Below are 17301 nucleotides of genomic sequence, written 5' to 3' on the forward strand. Positions count from 1 at the left end.
GCTGACTGGCAACCTGTAAGATTTAATACGTGGCAGACAGCCCGGATGTCCGCGTAAACGTGGTGTGGTGTAGACGTACGATGGGATGCCGTTCGGCCTTACGGGGGAAGCACGTTCTGACGCAAGCCACAGCACGGATGAACCTTGAGGACATCATGCTGGGTGAAAGAGACCAGACGCCGAAGGACAAAGACCGGATGATTCCAACTGCGTGAGGTACCCAGAGTCATCAAATCCACAGAGACGGGAAGTGAAACGGTACGTGCCCAGGGCTGCAGGACACGGGGAGTCATGTTTCATGGGGACAGAGTTTGGGAAGATGACAAGTTCTGGAGATGGATGACGGTGACGACTGCGCAACACTGTGAATGTGCTTAGTGCCGCTGCACGTCTAAAAACGGCTAAGATGGTCAATTTTATGTTGAGCGTATTCTACCGCAATAAAAAATAAAAATTAAATGAAAATAAAAACCACCGCCACCTCTCACTTGCTCTCTCTCTCTCTCAAAAATAAATATGATATTAAAAAATTAAAAATAAAATAGTTTTGGGGTGCCTGGGTGACTCAGTCGGTTGAGTGCTTGGCTCTTGATTTCGGCTCGGGTCGTGATCTCGCGGTTCATGGGTTCGAGCCCTGGGTCGGGCTCTGTGCTGATGGTGCAGAGCCTGCTTAGGATTCTCTCTCTCTCCCTCCCTCCCTCTCTGTTCTTCCCCTGCTTGTGCTCTCGCGCTCTCTCTCTCTCAAAACAAATAAATAAACTTAAAAAAAAAAAACACACAAAAAACACCACCACCGCCAAATGGAATTAACGTGGGACACCCCCAGCCCCCTTTCCCACTCGGCCCTCAACGTCCTCCAGAGTCCATTTAGAACAGAGTGTGTGCTGAGGTGCAGGAGGAAGGGGCAAGGGAGGAGGGAGAGAGAAATGACAGGAACTGGCCCTCTCCCGGTTCCTTCCTAACTCAGGAGTCCGAAAACTCCCCGTGGCGCCACAGAGCGCTTATCCCAACTGTGAAGGAAGCTGACGGAACATCAAATATTAAAAGGGTAGAGCAACCGGCATAGTTTTCCATATAAATGACTCTATGAACATATATGAAGATGGCTTTTAAAATTCAAATATAATTATTTTTTAAAAGGCATCCTGTGCGCACCGTCTCTCTCCCCACGCTGACACTTCTGGGCTGTTGTCATGCTCCAGTGAGGTGCCTGCTGGCAGCCAGCCCAAAGCACTTTGTAACATGCCCTCCAGATCCTAAGTGAAAACTGATCAAAGAATTGGCACCAGCAAAGACATGACTGAAATCAGCTCTCAAAGGGGTGGGGCTGGGCTATTGTCCCTCTTTGTGGGAACAGCTGCTTAACGGGGAATTGGAGCGGCGTGATTATAATATGCATACGGACTGCTCTGTTAACAGAAGCCGGCTTAAAGTACTCCAGGGGCCTCCACCTTGCGTTTTGGCAAAGGGCTCTGCGAGGATGCTGTGTCAAACCTTTTTGAAAATGTCTCCTTGACACGCAGGGTGAGTAAGGGCGCCTGTGAATCTCATTACAGCCCCACACCTCCCTCTGCCGTTCTGCTCCCTCTTCTTGGCTGCTGAGAGGGAGCTCCACGAGGGTCATCCTGCCCCCAGATCAATCAGGACAGAGGCAACGCACGCAAGGTGAGCGGCCGGCTACCCGCGTGGACCCGGGAGCCGGCCCCTGAGCCCTTCGGGGAAGGGCCATCTGATCGTCTGCAGGTGTGCAGACCCCCCAGGGGTGAGTGCAGTGTTCCCCCAAGTCCTGACGAATGATACCACACCTCTGAGCAATCAGTCCTCACTGTGCCTGCACGGCACTGGCAGTCCCCGAGTGGAAAAGGAAACCGAAACAGGCTGTCCCGGCGCTGGGGGCCAGGAGGAGCCCCGTGGACACACCTGACCTCTGGCTCCCTAGCCCAGGGCAGGAGAGTGAACCGCCCCGGCCTCAGAGGCAGCGCCGGGCCCTCGCCCGTTCCTTATCAGGCATGATCTCACCAGGGGAGGAAACTGCTCATCAGGAAGATTAAAGCAATTTCACAGAGGTCTCCTAGCCAGAAGGTGGCGAGCCTGGGACCCGCCAGTCTGCCTCACTCCCCGGCCTTTTGTTTTGTGGGTGGGTTTTGTGTTTAACGGTACCCACCCAAAGGAAACGGATGTGTTCCTTTTTCTAAAGGGAGAAGCTGGCTGCTCCCTAAGCCCAGCCTTGCCCCAGTTCAGGACGATTTCGCTGCCTCCTCTGTCGGCTGGCAGCTAAAAGGCCCCCTGGCCTCCATCTCCAGTGACTGTGAGTAGACACGCAGGGAGAGGGGGAGGAGGGAACAGTTTTAAAAATGAATATATGCATGTGTCTCTCCTGCTAATCACCGGAATGCATTTTCAGGAGAGGTGAGCAGAGGGGATTAGCTGCAGGACTCCCATTAATGCTAACTTTATTTCAGTAATGAGGTGCCAAGGCATGGAACAATCACGGGGGCTAATACGGTGTAATCACAGTGATGAGATGCGCGTGCTGGGAAGGGAGGGAGAGGGGGTGAGAGCCAGGACGCCTGACACGGTGGAGGCAGCAGGAGTCAAAGGCAGGAGGCAGGTGAGTCAGGCCAGGGGCTGAGCCGGCGAAATGGGAACCCAGATAAAGGGGGAATAACTACTCCTCGTGATCACGGGCAGCGGCCAGGCCAGGAGCGCTGTTCATTTCATTTCAATCCTCACAACGAAACAGAGAGGTAGGTATTACCCCCACTGGACAGATCAGCAAACTGAGTTTTAGGAAAGGTAACTTGCCCAAAGTCGTGCAGCTAGGGGAGGGACCTGTCTGAAGTCAGATTTCTCCTCATCACTACACTTGACCGTGAGTGCTCCACCTCCACCGGGGACAGAGGGCGGGGAGGGGGGTAATGTGCAAACACCAGGGGCTACATCGGCAGCACGGGAGAGAGAAACAGCTGTGCGCACGCGCCCAGCCCATCGCACTGTGTGCGCCTGCGTTCCTGGGGCTCTGCACGCTACGTCACGGCTGACCCTTCGGAGGTCTGAGTAACACGGGAGAGGGGAATGAACTTGACCATCTTCATCGACCAGGTTCTAGATACCACTCGCAGCCACAAACGAAAGCTAGAGTGTTCTCTGAATCTCCAGACCTCCCCACCCTTCAGTTGGCAACTGCTTACAGATCCGGGGTAACTCACTCTTAACAGAGCTTTGTGTCTCTCCAAATGCGCTCTGCAAGCTCATGTGGGCACCTGCGGAAAACAGGTAAGCACGGAACTGGGGAGGGCCCTGGGGCTGCCCTTTACCAAGACCCCTGGCCGAGGTTTCCAGAAGGTTTCTCTGTGCTTTAAAGATGCTTTTGCAGGCATCCAAGGCACAGAATTTCTATGTCTGTGGCCAGCGAAACACACTCTGTAGGTCCAGTCTTGCCCAAAATCCATGAGGCCATTTGCCCCACTGGTTGTTCAGAAGGACAAAGTTCAGAGCATTCAACACATTTATCAAGTACCCACTGTGCACCAAGCTCTATTCTAGGCCCTGGAAATATAGCAGGGGACAAATCGAAATCTCGGCTTTCATAAAGCTTGCCTTCCAGTGAAGAAGACAAATAGACTGGATGTCTTACCAGAGAGTGTGGTGAAGAAAAATAAAGCGGGAGGAGGAGAGCGGTGGTTCTCAACCAGGACGATGTTGCCCCTCAGAGGACACTGGCAATGTCTGGAGACCTTTTTCATTGTCGCAGTTGGGTGGGTGGGGTCTGTGCCGCTGTGATCTGGGGCGGGGGCGGGGGGGGGGGATGCTGCTGCACATCCCCCAACGCCCAGGACAGCCCCCACCACAGTCGTCCCGCCCCAAGTGTCACTAGTGCCGAGGCTGAGGACCCCTGACCCAGAGAGGACAGGTGTGCTCTTCAAGGTGGGGTCGGGGAAGGCCTCTAGAGAGGGGCATCTGAGCAGAGAGCTGGGACGACGAAGGACGTCTGTGGGCAGAGGGGACAGGTGCAGAGGCGAGGCAGGCACTCAGTGCACACCTAAGGTCGAGCAGGAGTTCCACCTAAGTGCCACGGTGCCGGGGGGTTCCCAGCAGGACCATGAGATCTCCCACTGACACTTCCGATGACTCCCTCTGGCCGCTGGGTGGAGAACAGTCTGTGGGGCGCAAAGGGGAGCAGGGCACCAGAGGGAGGCTAGTCACACAAGCGTGTCTATTCAAGACGCAGGGGCTTGAACGAGAGTAGGAGGGGCTGGACGGCAAGAAGTGGTCAGTTCACAACATGCGGTCAAGGTAGGGCTGCCTTTGGGATCTGCTGATGGTTGACATGAGGGTGTGAGACACAGGGAAGAGGCAGGAGTAGCTTGTGGAGCCACTTTCCATTAGGGCCCTGCTCCAAGCGTCTCCCTGAAAAACAGGACTCCTAGCCCTCCCCTTAACCCAGGGCTTCTCGATGAGGGGCAATTATCCCCTCAGGGGACATTAGGCCGTGTCTGGAGACAGTTTTTGGTCATCACCATGGGGAATGACGGCTGCTACCAGCATCTAGTGGGTAGAGGCCAGGGATGCTGGTCAGCATCCTACAAGGCACCGGACGGCCCTCTCCCCCCACAACACACGTACACAGAACCATCTGATCCCAAAAGTCAACAGTGCAGAGGCTGGGGACCCCTGCCCTAAGCCCCACCCCCACCCCCGGCTGCCTCCTCTTGCACGGGCGGCCCCCCCCAGTTTGGCAAGGACTTCATCAGAGCCTGGAGCTTCCAAATCCATGCACGTCGGTGGCTAAGGTCCATATTAACTACATCTCACTTGCTTCTGACGGTGACACAGGTCGGGTGCTGCTGCTGTGGCCGCTGCCACCGCATGAAACAGGAATGTTGGAGAGCACATTCATTACCCAGCTGTTAAGAGCATGCACACGTCTCTCCTGGACTGGGGTACCTGAGAGCCAGCCCTGCTCTGTGACTGAGTGACTGCCAGCCGCCTCCTCTCTGTAACCTTGACGCACCAGGGCAGGGCCTCTGGGGCACAAGCCAAAAAATCCAAAAGGCAACGTCGGCCGCAACACATGGATGGGTTAATTTGTTTCATGTCCCCGTCGCCACTGAGCTCTCTTAGGGAAAAAAGGAAAAAAAAAAAAAAAAAAAAACAACTCAAAACCTCCATTTACGGGGTTTAATATCCCAGCTGCTAGGAACCAGATTAGGCAGAAGGAAGAAAATGTGACGTCGATGCAGAGATCCATTTATACTCAGTTATGTTCGCCGAAAAACCAGTTTTTGATCTGCAGGTTATTCTTGCTGGCTTGGACCTCGAGCAACAAAACATCACACTTCCAGGTGGTATCTTTAAGGAAAGCTAATTAGGATTCTTGGCACCTTGTAGCACGAAACATTTTACAATTTTCTTCAAAGCAATTTGCCAACATTAGCTAATTAAAACGCCCAGCCTTCCGTTGAGGGACAATGGGAAGACAGCAGAATCTTCATTTCTCAGCATCTGCTGTAGGTTTAAAACTCCAAATTCCTGTTGCTTCCACTCGGTTGAGGTCCTTCTCTCTGAAGGTGGCCTTTCATGGTATTTAGCAACATTTCCGGGAGCACGGAGGAAAACATTGCAGCTTTTCTAGCACTTCATCTCTAAAATAAGAGACAACACTCAGAAAGGAGGTGGAGCAATGAGGGTGGTTCGGTGAGCCAGAGGTCAGCAACCTAAGGCCCGCGGGCTGAATCCGGCCCTCTACCTGTGTCTCTAAATAAAGCTTTATTGCAACGCAGCCATGCACACTGGTGTATATACTGTCTATTGCAACAACAGAGTTTAAGCAGTTGCAACGGAGATCATACAACCTCCAAAGCTGGAAATATTTACTCTCCGGTCCTTTATGGAAGAAGCCATCTCTTCGCATCAGCCAAACCACGATCATCCACCATGATGGTGCCTCTGTCCGTCCCCAGGTGTCTACACCATCAGTGGGACTTCCGTTGAAGTCCTCGACTCAGCACTCTCGGCCAAAACACGAGAACGAGCAAACCCACATAGGGAAGAAAACCTTGCGCACACTTCCACAGTAGACTCAGGGGCAGGGTTCAGCAGTGCCGTGCACATGTTGTCAGTAAAAGGTGGCTGAGAGCCCGAGAAAAAGCAGACTACCTTCATTTTAAGCCACTTCAGGCCTAACACTACTGCATCATGGTTTGAGGGGCCGTGTGGAAGAAGAGACCACGCTGGGGCTGGGGCTGGATTCCACTCCTCCCATAACCTCGTTACAGTTATGAGCATCAGCCCCCAGATGAAGGCCTTTGAGTAAGTTTGACAGTAGAAAAATTGTTAGGTTTATTTGCTTATTTTGAGAGAGAAAGAGAAAGCATGAGAGGGGCAGGAGCAGAGACGGGGAGAGAGAGAATCTCAAGCAGGCTCTGCCATGTCGGCACACGGAGCCTGACATGGGGCTCGAGCCGGTGAGATCATGACCTGAGCCGAAGTCAAGAGCCGGATGCTTAACTGCCAGAGCCACCCAGGCGTCCCTAGCAAAGTTCTCTTTTAAAAAGGGAACCTGAATTTACTTCTCAATGTAAAAGTGAGAATTTGGAAATGTCAAAACCCAACACAGTCCTTCTCCCTCTTTATTTCATTTTCCTAAGAACGGCAGGATGAGTCTCCCCCTGCAATTTATCCCAAACATTTCTCTCTCCCCAGTCCCTGCGACCCAGTGTGAAAATTCCATGCTCCGAATTCATTCCCCTCTGCTGGGCACCCCCCTGGGGGAGGCCTCTCTCAAATGCAGGTGTTTGAGGAGGAGCACGTGTGCGGGGCTCTCCAGCTCACCCAGAGGCCTAGCACAGGGGGAGCACAGCAGTCACCAGCAGGGTCAATTTCATCTGGGTCCTGAGGTGTGTGAGGGCAGGACCACTGTGACTTGTTGGTCTGGGGATGGCAGAGATGCTTCTAGAAGCCCCCTGACATTCCCCCCCTCCGGCCTCTCTGGCACATTTGCCTTTATCCAACATATTGTCTATGTGGAGTAGCTTGAAGGGTCCTTATTCATCAGGACAGAGTTGTTTTAACAGGGCATGCGGGAAAAGCTCTGATGCTCACCGCACTCCCAGCACTGCCCTTGTTCTTTTTTTTTTTTTTTTTTTTTAATTTTTTTTTTTCAACTTTTTTATTTATTTTTTGGGACAGAGAGAGACAGAGCATGAATGGGGGAGGGGCAGAGAGAGAGGGAGACACAGAATCGGAAACAGGCTCCAGGCTCCGAGCCATCAGCTCAGAGCCTGACGCGGGGCTCGAACTCACGGACCGCGAGATCGTGACCTGGCTGAAGTCGGACGCTTAACCGACTGCGCCACCCAGGCGCCCCAACACTGCCCTTGTTCTAAGGCCACTCTGCAAATCGGTCCCTTGAGGAATGAGCCGGTGACGGTGAAGCCAGGGGCAGCCAGCAGTGAACACAAGTGCCCCTGCACCATCATTTCGGAATAAGGTAGAAGACGATGCACGTGGCCCACAAACCCATAAATTGCCATTTTTTTAGGATCAGGAACTTGCAGGGTAGAATGAAGCAGACTCTAGCGGACATCTAAGGTAGAAAGGGCACCGAAGTGAGGAAACCACAGACTCCAAGCCTTTAGCTCAGTCCAAAACCCTCATTTCACATTCTGAGTCCACTCAGCCACACTGCCCGCTATAAGCTTCTGAAGGCAAAAGGACTTCGTCGAAAGCCCTTTCACTAGCCTGAAAGCCACAGAATCATAACAGCTCAGGGCTGGGAGATGGAAAAGATTATTTGCTGAACATAGCGTGTGCAAGAAAGTTTATATACATGGTCGATATAATCCACCCCCCCGCCAAAAAAAAAAACCTATACGGAAAGCATTATGTCTCTTTTGCAAGGAAGGAAATCAAGCTTCAGAGTGACTAAATATTCATGTAAAATGATGCTACTAGACAGGGGCAGAACTGGGGTTTAAGCCCGGGTCCACCTGGTGAGCCCAGCTCTCCAGACTGGATTTTACTTCCTCTGTGAGGATCCCAAGTACAATCCCCTAACCTCCTCACACACCAGCCCTTTGCTAATCTTTATTGTGCATATTTTAAAAAGTTTTATTGAGATATAATTAATATGTTATAAAATGCAACCCGATTTCAAATGGTATTTTTTTTTTTTTTAGTTTCTTTTATTTTTGAGAGAGAGAGAGAGAGAGAGAGAGAGTGTACAAGTAGGGGTAGGAGCAGAAAGGAGGAGACCAAGGACCCAAAGAAGGCTCCACGTTGCCAGTGTAGATCCCAACATGGGGCTCGAACGCACAAACTGTGAGATCATGATCTGAGCTGAAGTCGGACACTTAACCGACGGAGGCACCTAGGCGCCCCTCAAGTGGTATTCTTAGTGTGTTCCGAGTTGGGCCAACATCCCCAAAATCCACTTGAGAGTATCGTCATCACCCCAACAGAAACCCCCTACCCCTTAGCAGTCCCTCCTCATCTTTCCCCTTCCCCTCAGCCCCTGGCAACCATGAAGAATCTGCCTTTGATCTCTACAGGTTTGCTTACTCTGGACATCTCATATAAACGGAGGTGTACAACACGTGGCCTTTTTGTGGCTGGCTACTTTCCCTTAGCATCATCCATATTTTTCCAGGTTCATCCACATTGTAGCAGATGCCAGTGCTTTGTTCCTTTTGGGGGCTGACTAGTATTCCGTTTAGGATGTACCACATTTTGTTTATCCATTTATCTACTGTCGGGCACTCGGGCGGCTTCCACTTCCTGGCTGTTGTGAGTGGTGTTGATGTGAATATTCGTGTACAAACTTTTCTGCACATTTTTTGACAAGTCACATTTTTATACTCCTTTTATTGAAGGGTGAAATAAATTAGAAACACGTGCTCTTGGGGCACCCGGGTGGCTCGATTGGTGAAGCACCCGACTCTTGGGTTTCAGCTCAGCTCACGATCTCATGGTGAGTTTGAGACCCACGTTGGGCTCCATGCTGACAGTGCAGAGCCTGCCTGAGATTCTCTCTCCCTCTCTCTGCCCCTCCCCTGCTGCTCTCTCTCTCAAAATAAATAAATAAACAAAAAACACGTATTCTCTCATTGAACAACATCATAAATACTTATTGAAGTAACTGCAGCATTTAGGACAGAAGCAGCAGCTAGGTGTGGTGAAAAGAAGGTGGGTCACGAGTTGGGATGCAGAAGTTGTTTTTTTTTTTCATTCATTCAATAAATACTTATTAAAATAGAGTATAAGACATTATACTAGGTACTGATGATTTCACATCCTGGCTGTTCTATCATTCATTAAAAAAAAAAATCAGGTTGTTGCCCATGCTGTTCTAGAAAACATACAAAGGTCAGTTCTTTTTTTTTTTTTTTAATTTTTTTTAACGTTTATTTTTATTCTTTGAGAGACAGAGAGAGACAGAGAGATAGAGAAAGAGGGAGACACAGAATCTGAAGCAGGCTCCAGGCTCTGAGCTGTCAGCACACAGCCCTCAAAGGTCAGTTCTTTGTCTTCACAGGGCCTCATTGTTCTCATCAGCAAAGTGGGCACAGTCTACCCCAGAAGAGCTGGCAGCAAGTAGCAGGTATAATGACACATCTGGATGGATTCTGGAGCATTGGAGACCCGACAAACACAATGATAACGTTACCCGTCGGGCACAACAAATGCCTCCTACTCATCTCCCTTCCCTCACCTGTGGTACAGTACTTCCTAGTTGATGACGTTTTTCATGCCCCAGGTAGCGCCCATGGAGCAAGAACCACCCAGGCTTCCTTGCCTGGTAGAAAACAGATTTTGTTTAGTAAAGGGTTTCATATTTAAACACTACCCCCAAAGGTGGGAAGAGCTTCAAAGCAACAGGAGTAGGCCCCAATGGAAAGAGTTGGCCGGTAGTCCTTGACAATGTGCTCTAAGTGCGATCTTCCTGTTCCTGGCGCCGCACTTTCCCACCTCTGCCAGCAGATGGCGACATGTCCTGCAAGGTTGTGTTAGTTGTGACTTTTGGCCATGAAATGACAGGGCAGAGGACACGCTTAGGTATGCTGCCTGGAGATTTGAGCACCTCCCCAGCCACTATGCAGAGGTCTGAGCACAGCCGAACACATTGGTGGGGGAGAAAAAGCATGTGGAACAATGAAGTGTTTATAAAGACTACAGGAGGGGCACCTGAGTGGCTCAGGTGGTTAAGTGCCGACTTTGGCTGAGGCCATGATCTCACAGTTCGTGAGTTCAAGCCCCTCGTATGGCTCTGTGCTGACAGCTCAGAGCCTGGAGCCTGCTTCAGATCCTGTGTGTCCCTCTCTCTCTCTCTGCCCCTACCATGCTCATGCTCTGTCTCTCTCTCAAAAATAAATAAACGTTAAAAAAAAATTTTTTTTTAAAAAGGTTATAAGATGGGACAAAATGACTATGGTCTAACTGCAGCTATCCACCAGTGGGGGAGGGGGAATCATTTAAAACAAATGCCTTAATGCAAGTTAGAATCAAATAATTATTCCCTTATGCTACATCCATTCCAAGGAGTATGATCACACATTAAAAAGCAAATGGTATTAGACAGGACACCAAAAACAAAGTATGAAAGTAACAAAGTAACAAAGTAACAAACAAAGTAACAAAGTAACAAAAGTTAAATTGAACTTCATCAAAATCAAACCTTTATGCTTCCAAGAACACCATCAAGAAAGTGAAATGACAAGCCACAGAATGAGAAAAATATTTGCAAATCATGTATCTGATAAGGGACTGACATCAAAACTGTATGTAAAGAACTCCATCAACTCAACACTAAAAAGACAACCCAACTTAAAAATGGGAGGATGAGGACAGGCCTCTCTCCAAAGAGGACATACAAATGTACAACATCATTGGCCACCAGGGATATGCAAGTCAAAACCACAGCGGGATTCCACGTTATAAACACAGGATGGCCATAATCAGTAAGATGGACAATACCGAATGCTGGAGAGGATGTGGAGACACGGAAATCCTCGTACACTGCAAGTGGGAACGCAAAATGGTACAACTCTCTTGGAAAACAATCTGGTAGTTTCTCAAAAGGTGAAACGCAGAGCTCCTAAATGACCCGGAAATTCCAGTCCTTGGGATACACCCAAGGGAACTGAAGACGTATGTCTACACAAAGCTTACACATGAATGTTCATAGCAGCATTACTCCTGAGGGCCAAAAAGTGGAGACCACCCACGTGTGCATCAACTGAAGAGTGCACAAACAAATGTGCATTTGTTTTCTACACAAAAGAATATTATCTAGCGATAGTAAAGAAGATGATGCATGCTACAACACGGGTAAACTGAAAATATGCTGAGAGAAGCTAGTTACAAAAGACCACATATGGCATGATTCTATTTATATGGAACCTCTAGAATGGGTCAATCCATAGAGGCAGAAACTAGATGAATTGTTGCCAGTCACTGGGGGGAGAAAGAATGGGGAGTGACTACTAATAGGCATGGGGTTTCTTTTGGGGGAGGGGGGGGTCACAAAAGTGTCTAAAATGAACTGTGATGGGTGCATAACTGTGAATATAATAAAATCACTGAACTGTATATACACTTTAAAGGGGTGGATTGTATGGTAAGTGAGTATATCCTGATAACATTGTTACAAAAAAAATAATGACATGGTAGACTAACATAGAAAACCACTTCCATTACCTTGATAAGTGAAAAAACAAAAATAGTTACAGGGCTGCTGGGTTGTACAACCCAGGGGTGGGGGTGGGGGGCAACATTCTCTTTGTTACCATGGGAATGGTGCCCCCCACCCCAGGAGTTGTGAAATGAAATGTGGGGCCCCACCCGTCTTCACGATCCTGGCTATCTACTCCACAGCCAGCCCGGCACGCACACCACTTCCTGTGCTTGGTGATCTCCCAACTCCTACTTCAAAGCCCCATTCAAGGGCCTTCATTTGGTTACAAAATGATAAAACAGGATCCAAATTTTCTTTTTTGTGAAATATATTAATATATAAGTGTGTATATGAAAATAGACACATACCCAGAGTGGTTATCTACAGATAAAAGAATCATGAGAGCTTTTAATCTTTTTCATACCGCCCTAATTTTCTATAATGCAGTGTATTATTTTGTAATTAGAAAAAATTACAAATATTAGGAAAAAAAAGTACGTATGTCTAAACATGTCATTTTACTCTCTAAGTCTGCCCTCTTAGCCTCACCCACACAGCAATACTTCCTCTATCCTCACATTTATGATCCCATATGGCAGGTAGTGACAAAACTGCCTATCTCTCACAACACACCATATTTTCTGGAAGCAGAGACCATTTCTAATTCATCGTTCTGTCCAACATCCAAATATGCCTGGTTTTGGTATGCTCACTACACATAGTATAGATCTAAGTATCAGTCAGTATCCTCTGTCAAAAGCCTGTACAAAAATTGCATTTTAGACTTTGCATTGAGGAAATGCTTTGTGTTTATGTCATTAATACTTTGCATTAACATGAGGGATTATTTCTCTTTTTGCCCTTGCTGCCAGGAAACTCAATTGCGTCACCTGTATTGTTCAACTGCATGTCTGCATTCTATTTTAAAGTTGTTCTAGGGGCGCCTGGGTGGCTCAGTCGGTTAAGCGTCCGACTTCGGCTCAGGTCATGATCTCACGGTCTGTGAGTTCGAGCCCCGCGTCGGGCTCTGTGCTGACGGCTCAGAGCCTGGAGCCTGCTTCTGGTTCTGTGTCTCCCTCTCTCTCTGACCCTCCCCCGCTCATGCTCTGTCTCTGTCTCTCTGTCAAAAATAAAACATTTTTAAAAATTTTTTTAAAATAAATAAATAAATAAATAAAGTTGTTCTAGGGGCGCCTGGGTGGCTCAGTCGGTTGGGCGTCCGACTTCGGCTTGGGTCGTGGTCTCGTGGTCTGTGAGTTCGAGCCCCACGTTGGGTTCTGGGCTGACAGCTCGGAGCCTGGAGCCTGCTTCATATTCTGGGTCTCCCTCTCTCTCTCTCTGCCCTCTCCCACTCATGCTGTCTCTCTCTGTCTCTCAAAAATAAACACTAAAAAAAAAAAAAAAAAAAGTTGTTCTAATTTTATTTCTATTTTACTAATCAGTATTATATATAAACATGTATTTTCTCAAATCCTTTTAGAAAATAATCAAGCTGTACAGGTGTAGGTCTGTGAATGAAGTAGGAATAAACATGTGGTGCCTGTGCCGTTCGAGCGTAAAAACGCAAGTGACACTTTATCTTAAGGGTAAATCAATACCTAAGGATGCTCAGGTACCACATTCCCCAAACCAGAGGCTCGGGATCCACTCAATTTTACATTTCAGAAGGTCATCTTCCACTCCTGTGTGCTCCCCAGCATCCAGCCCAGAGCTAGGCACACGGCAGGCGTCGTTAAATACCTGCAGAATGAATGGCTGGGGCTGGGAGTGTGGTGCCAGTCCCATTCAAGGGGTGGCAGGTTTAACCCAGGCCTTCTCCACTCGGCACCAGAGGCTCCGGGGGCCGGCTAACCGTCTGTGGAGGGGGGCTGTCCTGTGCGCCGTAGGACGTCGAACAGCCTTCCCGGCCTCTAGGAGATGCCAGTTGTGACTCCACATACACACTGGTGACCATCGAAAACGTCCGCAGACACTGGCAATGTCTCCTAGGGCGTAAAATCCCCTTCTGGTTAGACACTGCTGGTTTCAACCAACCTCTGCAGGTCCTGGCAACCAGCGCCTACAATCCTAGAGGGCTGGGGCCAGAAGGCTCCTTGTGCATGACCGTGGGCCCCACTCACAGATGGGCCAACGGGCCCAGAAGGGAGGAGACACGCGGAGCCAGAACGACTCCAGCGGTGCAGCCGTGTCTTCCCCTGCCCGTGCTGTCCTTTGGCTCAGGCTGCTGTCGGCAGGCTTGGCTTCTCCTGTGGTCCTTCGCCTTGGCTCGCAGACGGCCACCTGCTTGCACCACTGGTGTCTCTCTCTTCTTGTAAGGACACCAGTGCTGTCAGATTACAACCCACCCTAACGGCCTCATTTTCAGTCACCTCTTTGAAGGCCTCATCTCCTCCCAGGTACAAGGGCTTCGGACTTAGGCATATGAATTTGGTGGGAAGACACAATGCAGCCCATTACAAGGACTCTGCCTGGTGGAGAGTAAGACACAGCCCTCTCACTAGTACGGAAAGGGTTAAGTTCCCCTTCTAGTACAGTCTTCAAAAGCCCTTTCCGGCAGGGACCAGCAGCGAAAAGGTGAAACATTTTGCTTAAATCAAGGATGATCCAATCCTGGGGCCAAAGTGCAAATGTGAGAGCGAATGCCGACCGGTCCTCCCCCGGCACCTGCCCCCTGCCTTTCATGCTCAGAGCCCCGTGCGGCGTTTACTCCATCACAGGGGCTAAAACAAGAAAGGTCTGGGTTCAGTCTTGGTCGTTTAAAACAAGACAGTGTGTCCCTATGCAACGTATTGAATCTTCGGGCTCGTTTCCTTAAAACGGGAATGAAAAGACCGACCTCCCTCCCTCATAGGAGTGGTTGTCAGGATTAAATAGGCCTCTAGCACCAGAAATGATTAGAAGAGGGTTGCTGTTATCACCGTCTGCCAAGGCCGTGTGCTGCCCACTCAGCCTGCGCGCACCTTTTGGAGATCTCAAGCGTGCATGTGGCTGCAGCGTCCCACGGCGTGGCCCGAGGAAGCTCACCTGTGCATCCAAGACTTCCTCTACAGAACGGGGAGAAAGAGCACCTGCCTCAGAAGACGGATGCAGAACGGGACACTGGGAGCGCTTCCAAGGCGCTGTCCTCTCCTGGGTAAGGATGGTTAAGAGACCTCTCTCCTTCTCCTCTCGGTGAATGGGGAGGAAAAAGAAAGTGGGTAGCATGGGCACCAGAGGCAGATCAAAGGCTGCTCTCCAGGGTGTCCGTGCACAAAATCAACAGCCCCGATGTGTCCTCAGCGGCAGCGGGCTCCCCATCGACAGAAACCGCTTCATTGTTTTAAGGAGAGGGAGACCACGCGGGCTCCAGGCCCTCGGTCGCTTGACTAGCGGTGTGCTGGGACAGAAAAACCTATGGAATTGGTGCCACCAAGTGGCACAGAGAGCAATTGTTGGTGTCTGTGCCACCAGCACCTCGTTCTCTCCTCTCCATCCCTCTTCCTTCCACCTCTCCATCCTCTCTCCCCCTCTGCCCTTGAAATGGCGCCCACGAGCATCGTTTAACCAGGCGGCTGTCCTTGGGGGTCTGCGAAGGCTGCAGACGAGAGACAGGGCTTTGAGATCTCATCTGACTTAACTCCACAGTTCCTCCCTGCGCTAAATCAGGTCAATGAGCTTATTTGTGTCGAATAAATGAGCCCAGCCGACTGCTGAGCTGCTGCAAGACTATTTATCTCGGGCTTCCAAGTTGGCACTTAGCAGGCCACAGGCAAAGCAAGGACAGGCACACGTGTCAGGGACTGAGCTCCGAGGGCATCCCCGAATTCTGCCCGGTGCAGACCTCCCAGGAGAAATGGAGTCCAGCACACGAGGAGAGCGAGCACGGCGGATCCCAGCCTCAAACAGTGCCTGCCGGAAGGCTCCATGGAGCACATGGGAGTATCTTTAAAAGCAGAGGTCCCTCGTGCCCTCAGAAACCATCACACTGCCAGACACTTGTCAAAGCAGAGCTGGAGCTTCGGGGGACACTTGGGCTGCCCTGAGCTCAGATCATCCTTCCTCCACACCAGATGTCCAGTAAGACGATCCACACATCTTTACCCAAACTTTTCACATAGCTTCCCCTTCCTTTCTGCATCTGAATGGCCTGCGTATGAGGAGATCTGGCGGGCTCGTCCCCGTCCTTCTCTCAGCTCGCAAGGGGAAGCCTGGGCCAGGCTCCGTCCCCGGCAGGCTTCGTGCAGGTCCGCTCTGGACAAGCCGAAGCGCCTACCACTTACTTGCGCACAACAAAAAGCCACCGCATGGAAACAGCCATCCTCGTGTGCAACTCTGAAAGGGCTTTCGAAGCCTCTAACCTGGCTTTATTTCAGAGGCCGGATCATAGAAGCAAAAACCTGCACTTTCCTACTCTACAATTAGCTATAATTGCGTTACATCAATCTAACAGGGACTGTTTATTTTTAAATATTATCTACAGGATTCTACTTGATTGGCATACTAACATAAAATAACATGTTTATGTACAAAATACAGGCAAAACTTACATCGAAAATGACATGGTTATCTTTGGGGCCTAGGAGTCTAGTTTGGCACAATTTAATTTCAGTGTAGTTTCCTATACTGTAAGGTTTCTACTTTGTAATCACAAAAAGAAATGAAAGGAAGACCTTTTACCGAGGAACGACTACACAAGCCCTTCTTCGGAATTCCAAGATGCTCTGGGTAACTCAGGTTAAGCACACCTGAATAACTTAGCACCATACTCAGGCACAGCCGCGTATACAGCTCTGTGATTCCCTGCCAAAAGGCAGCTGTTTCTTATGATGGAAAACACAACAGCTGTTTTCACAGGTGCAGAGCAGCAATCCATGAGAAGCCGGTCCCAGCAGAGAAGAATACAGTGTCTATTTAACATTCGAGGAGGAAGAGGCAGAAAGCGGTGAGCCCCGGTTGAAATCTTCGCGAGAGAAGGGGGAAGCCCTGCTTTCAGGAAAACGGGTCTCCGATGGCTGGTCCGCTTGCCCTGTGAGGATCAGAGCCCAGGATCCAGAGGCTGGGAGACACGAGTTCCGGTCTTGCTTTCACACACGGCGGCATCTCTGGCTGGTCCCAAACAGAATTTCCCATCTGCGAGATACCTTAGCCATCACCCTCATTTCACCAATGAGGAAAGCAACGCCAGAAAACATTACTTTACTCCCAGTCTTTAATGCCTGCACGCTTGTCAATAAAATGAGGCAGCCACCCACACACCTCATACCGCTGGTGTTCTGCTTACACACACCAGCGCCCTTAGTAACAGTGGGGTGTGGCCGACATAGTCTGAACCCCCAAATTTCACTGAGAGCCAACGCAACCGTTTCTCACTCAGCCAACACAACTTTTGATGTCGTGACAACCCGGACGGCAAGCTGACCAGAGCTTGCCTGCTCCACCTTGCGTAAAAAGTCAACAAACTGGGGCACCTGGGTGGCTCAGTCGGTTGAGCATCTGACTTCGGCTCAGGTCATGATCCTGAGGGGTTCGTGAGTTCGAGCCCCACATCGGGCTTGCTGCTGTCAGCCTGTCAACGTACCGCCTGCTTCGGATCCTCTGTCCTCCTCTCTCCACCCTTCCCCGACCTGCGCTCTCCCAAAAATAAATAT

General features: G+C 50.0%; 1 protein-coding gene across 1 annotated transcript in view; it reads right to left on the reverse strand.

Moving 5' to 3' along the window:
• Positions 1 to 9460: 9460 nt before the first annotated feature.
• The window catches only part of SPRING1 (SREBF pathway regulator in golgi 1), a 28821-nt gene continuing 20980 nt past the window's right edge, over positions 9461 to 17301 (reverse strand). The window contains exon 5 of the mRNA XM_042910564.1: positions 9461 to 9626. Coding sequence (XP_042766498.1) covers positions 9552 to 9626 — 75 coding nt within the window. The 3' untranslated portion in view covers positions 9461 to 9551. The remainder of the gene's footprint in view (positions 9627 to 17301) is intronic.

The sequence above is a fragment of the Panthera leo genome, chromosome D3 (assembly GCF_018350215.1).
Source record: "Panthera leo isolate Ple1 chromosome D3, P.leo_Ple1_pat1.1, whole genome shotgun sequence".
Lineage (NCBI taxonomy): Eukaryota > Metazoa > Chordata > Mammalia > Carnivora > Felidae > Panthera > Panthera leo.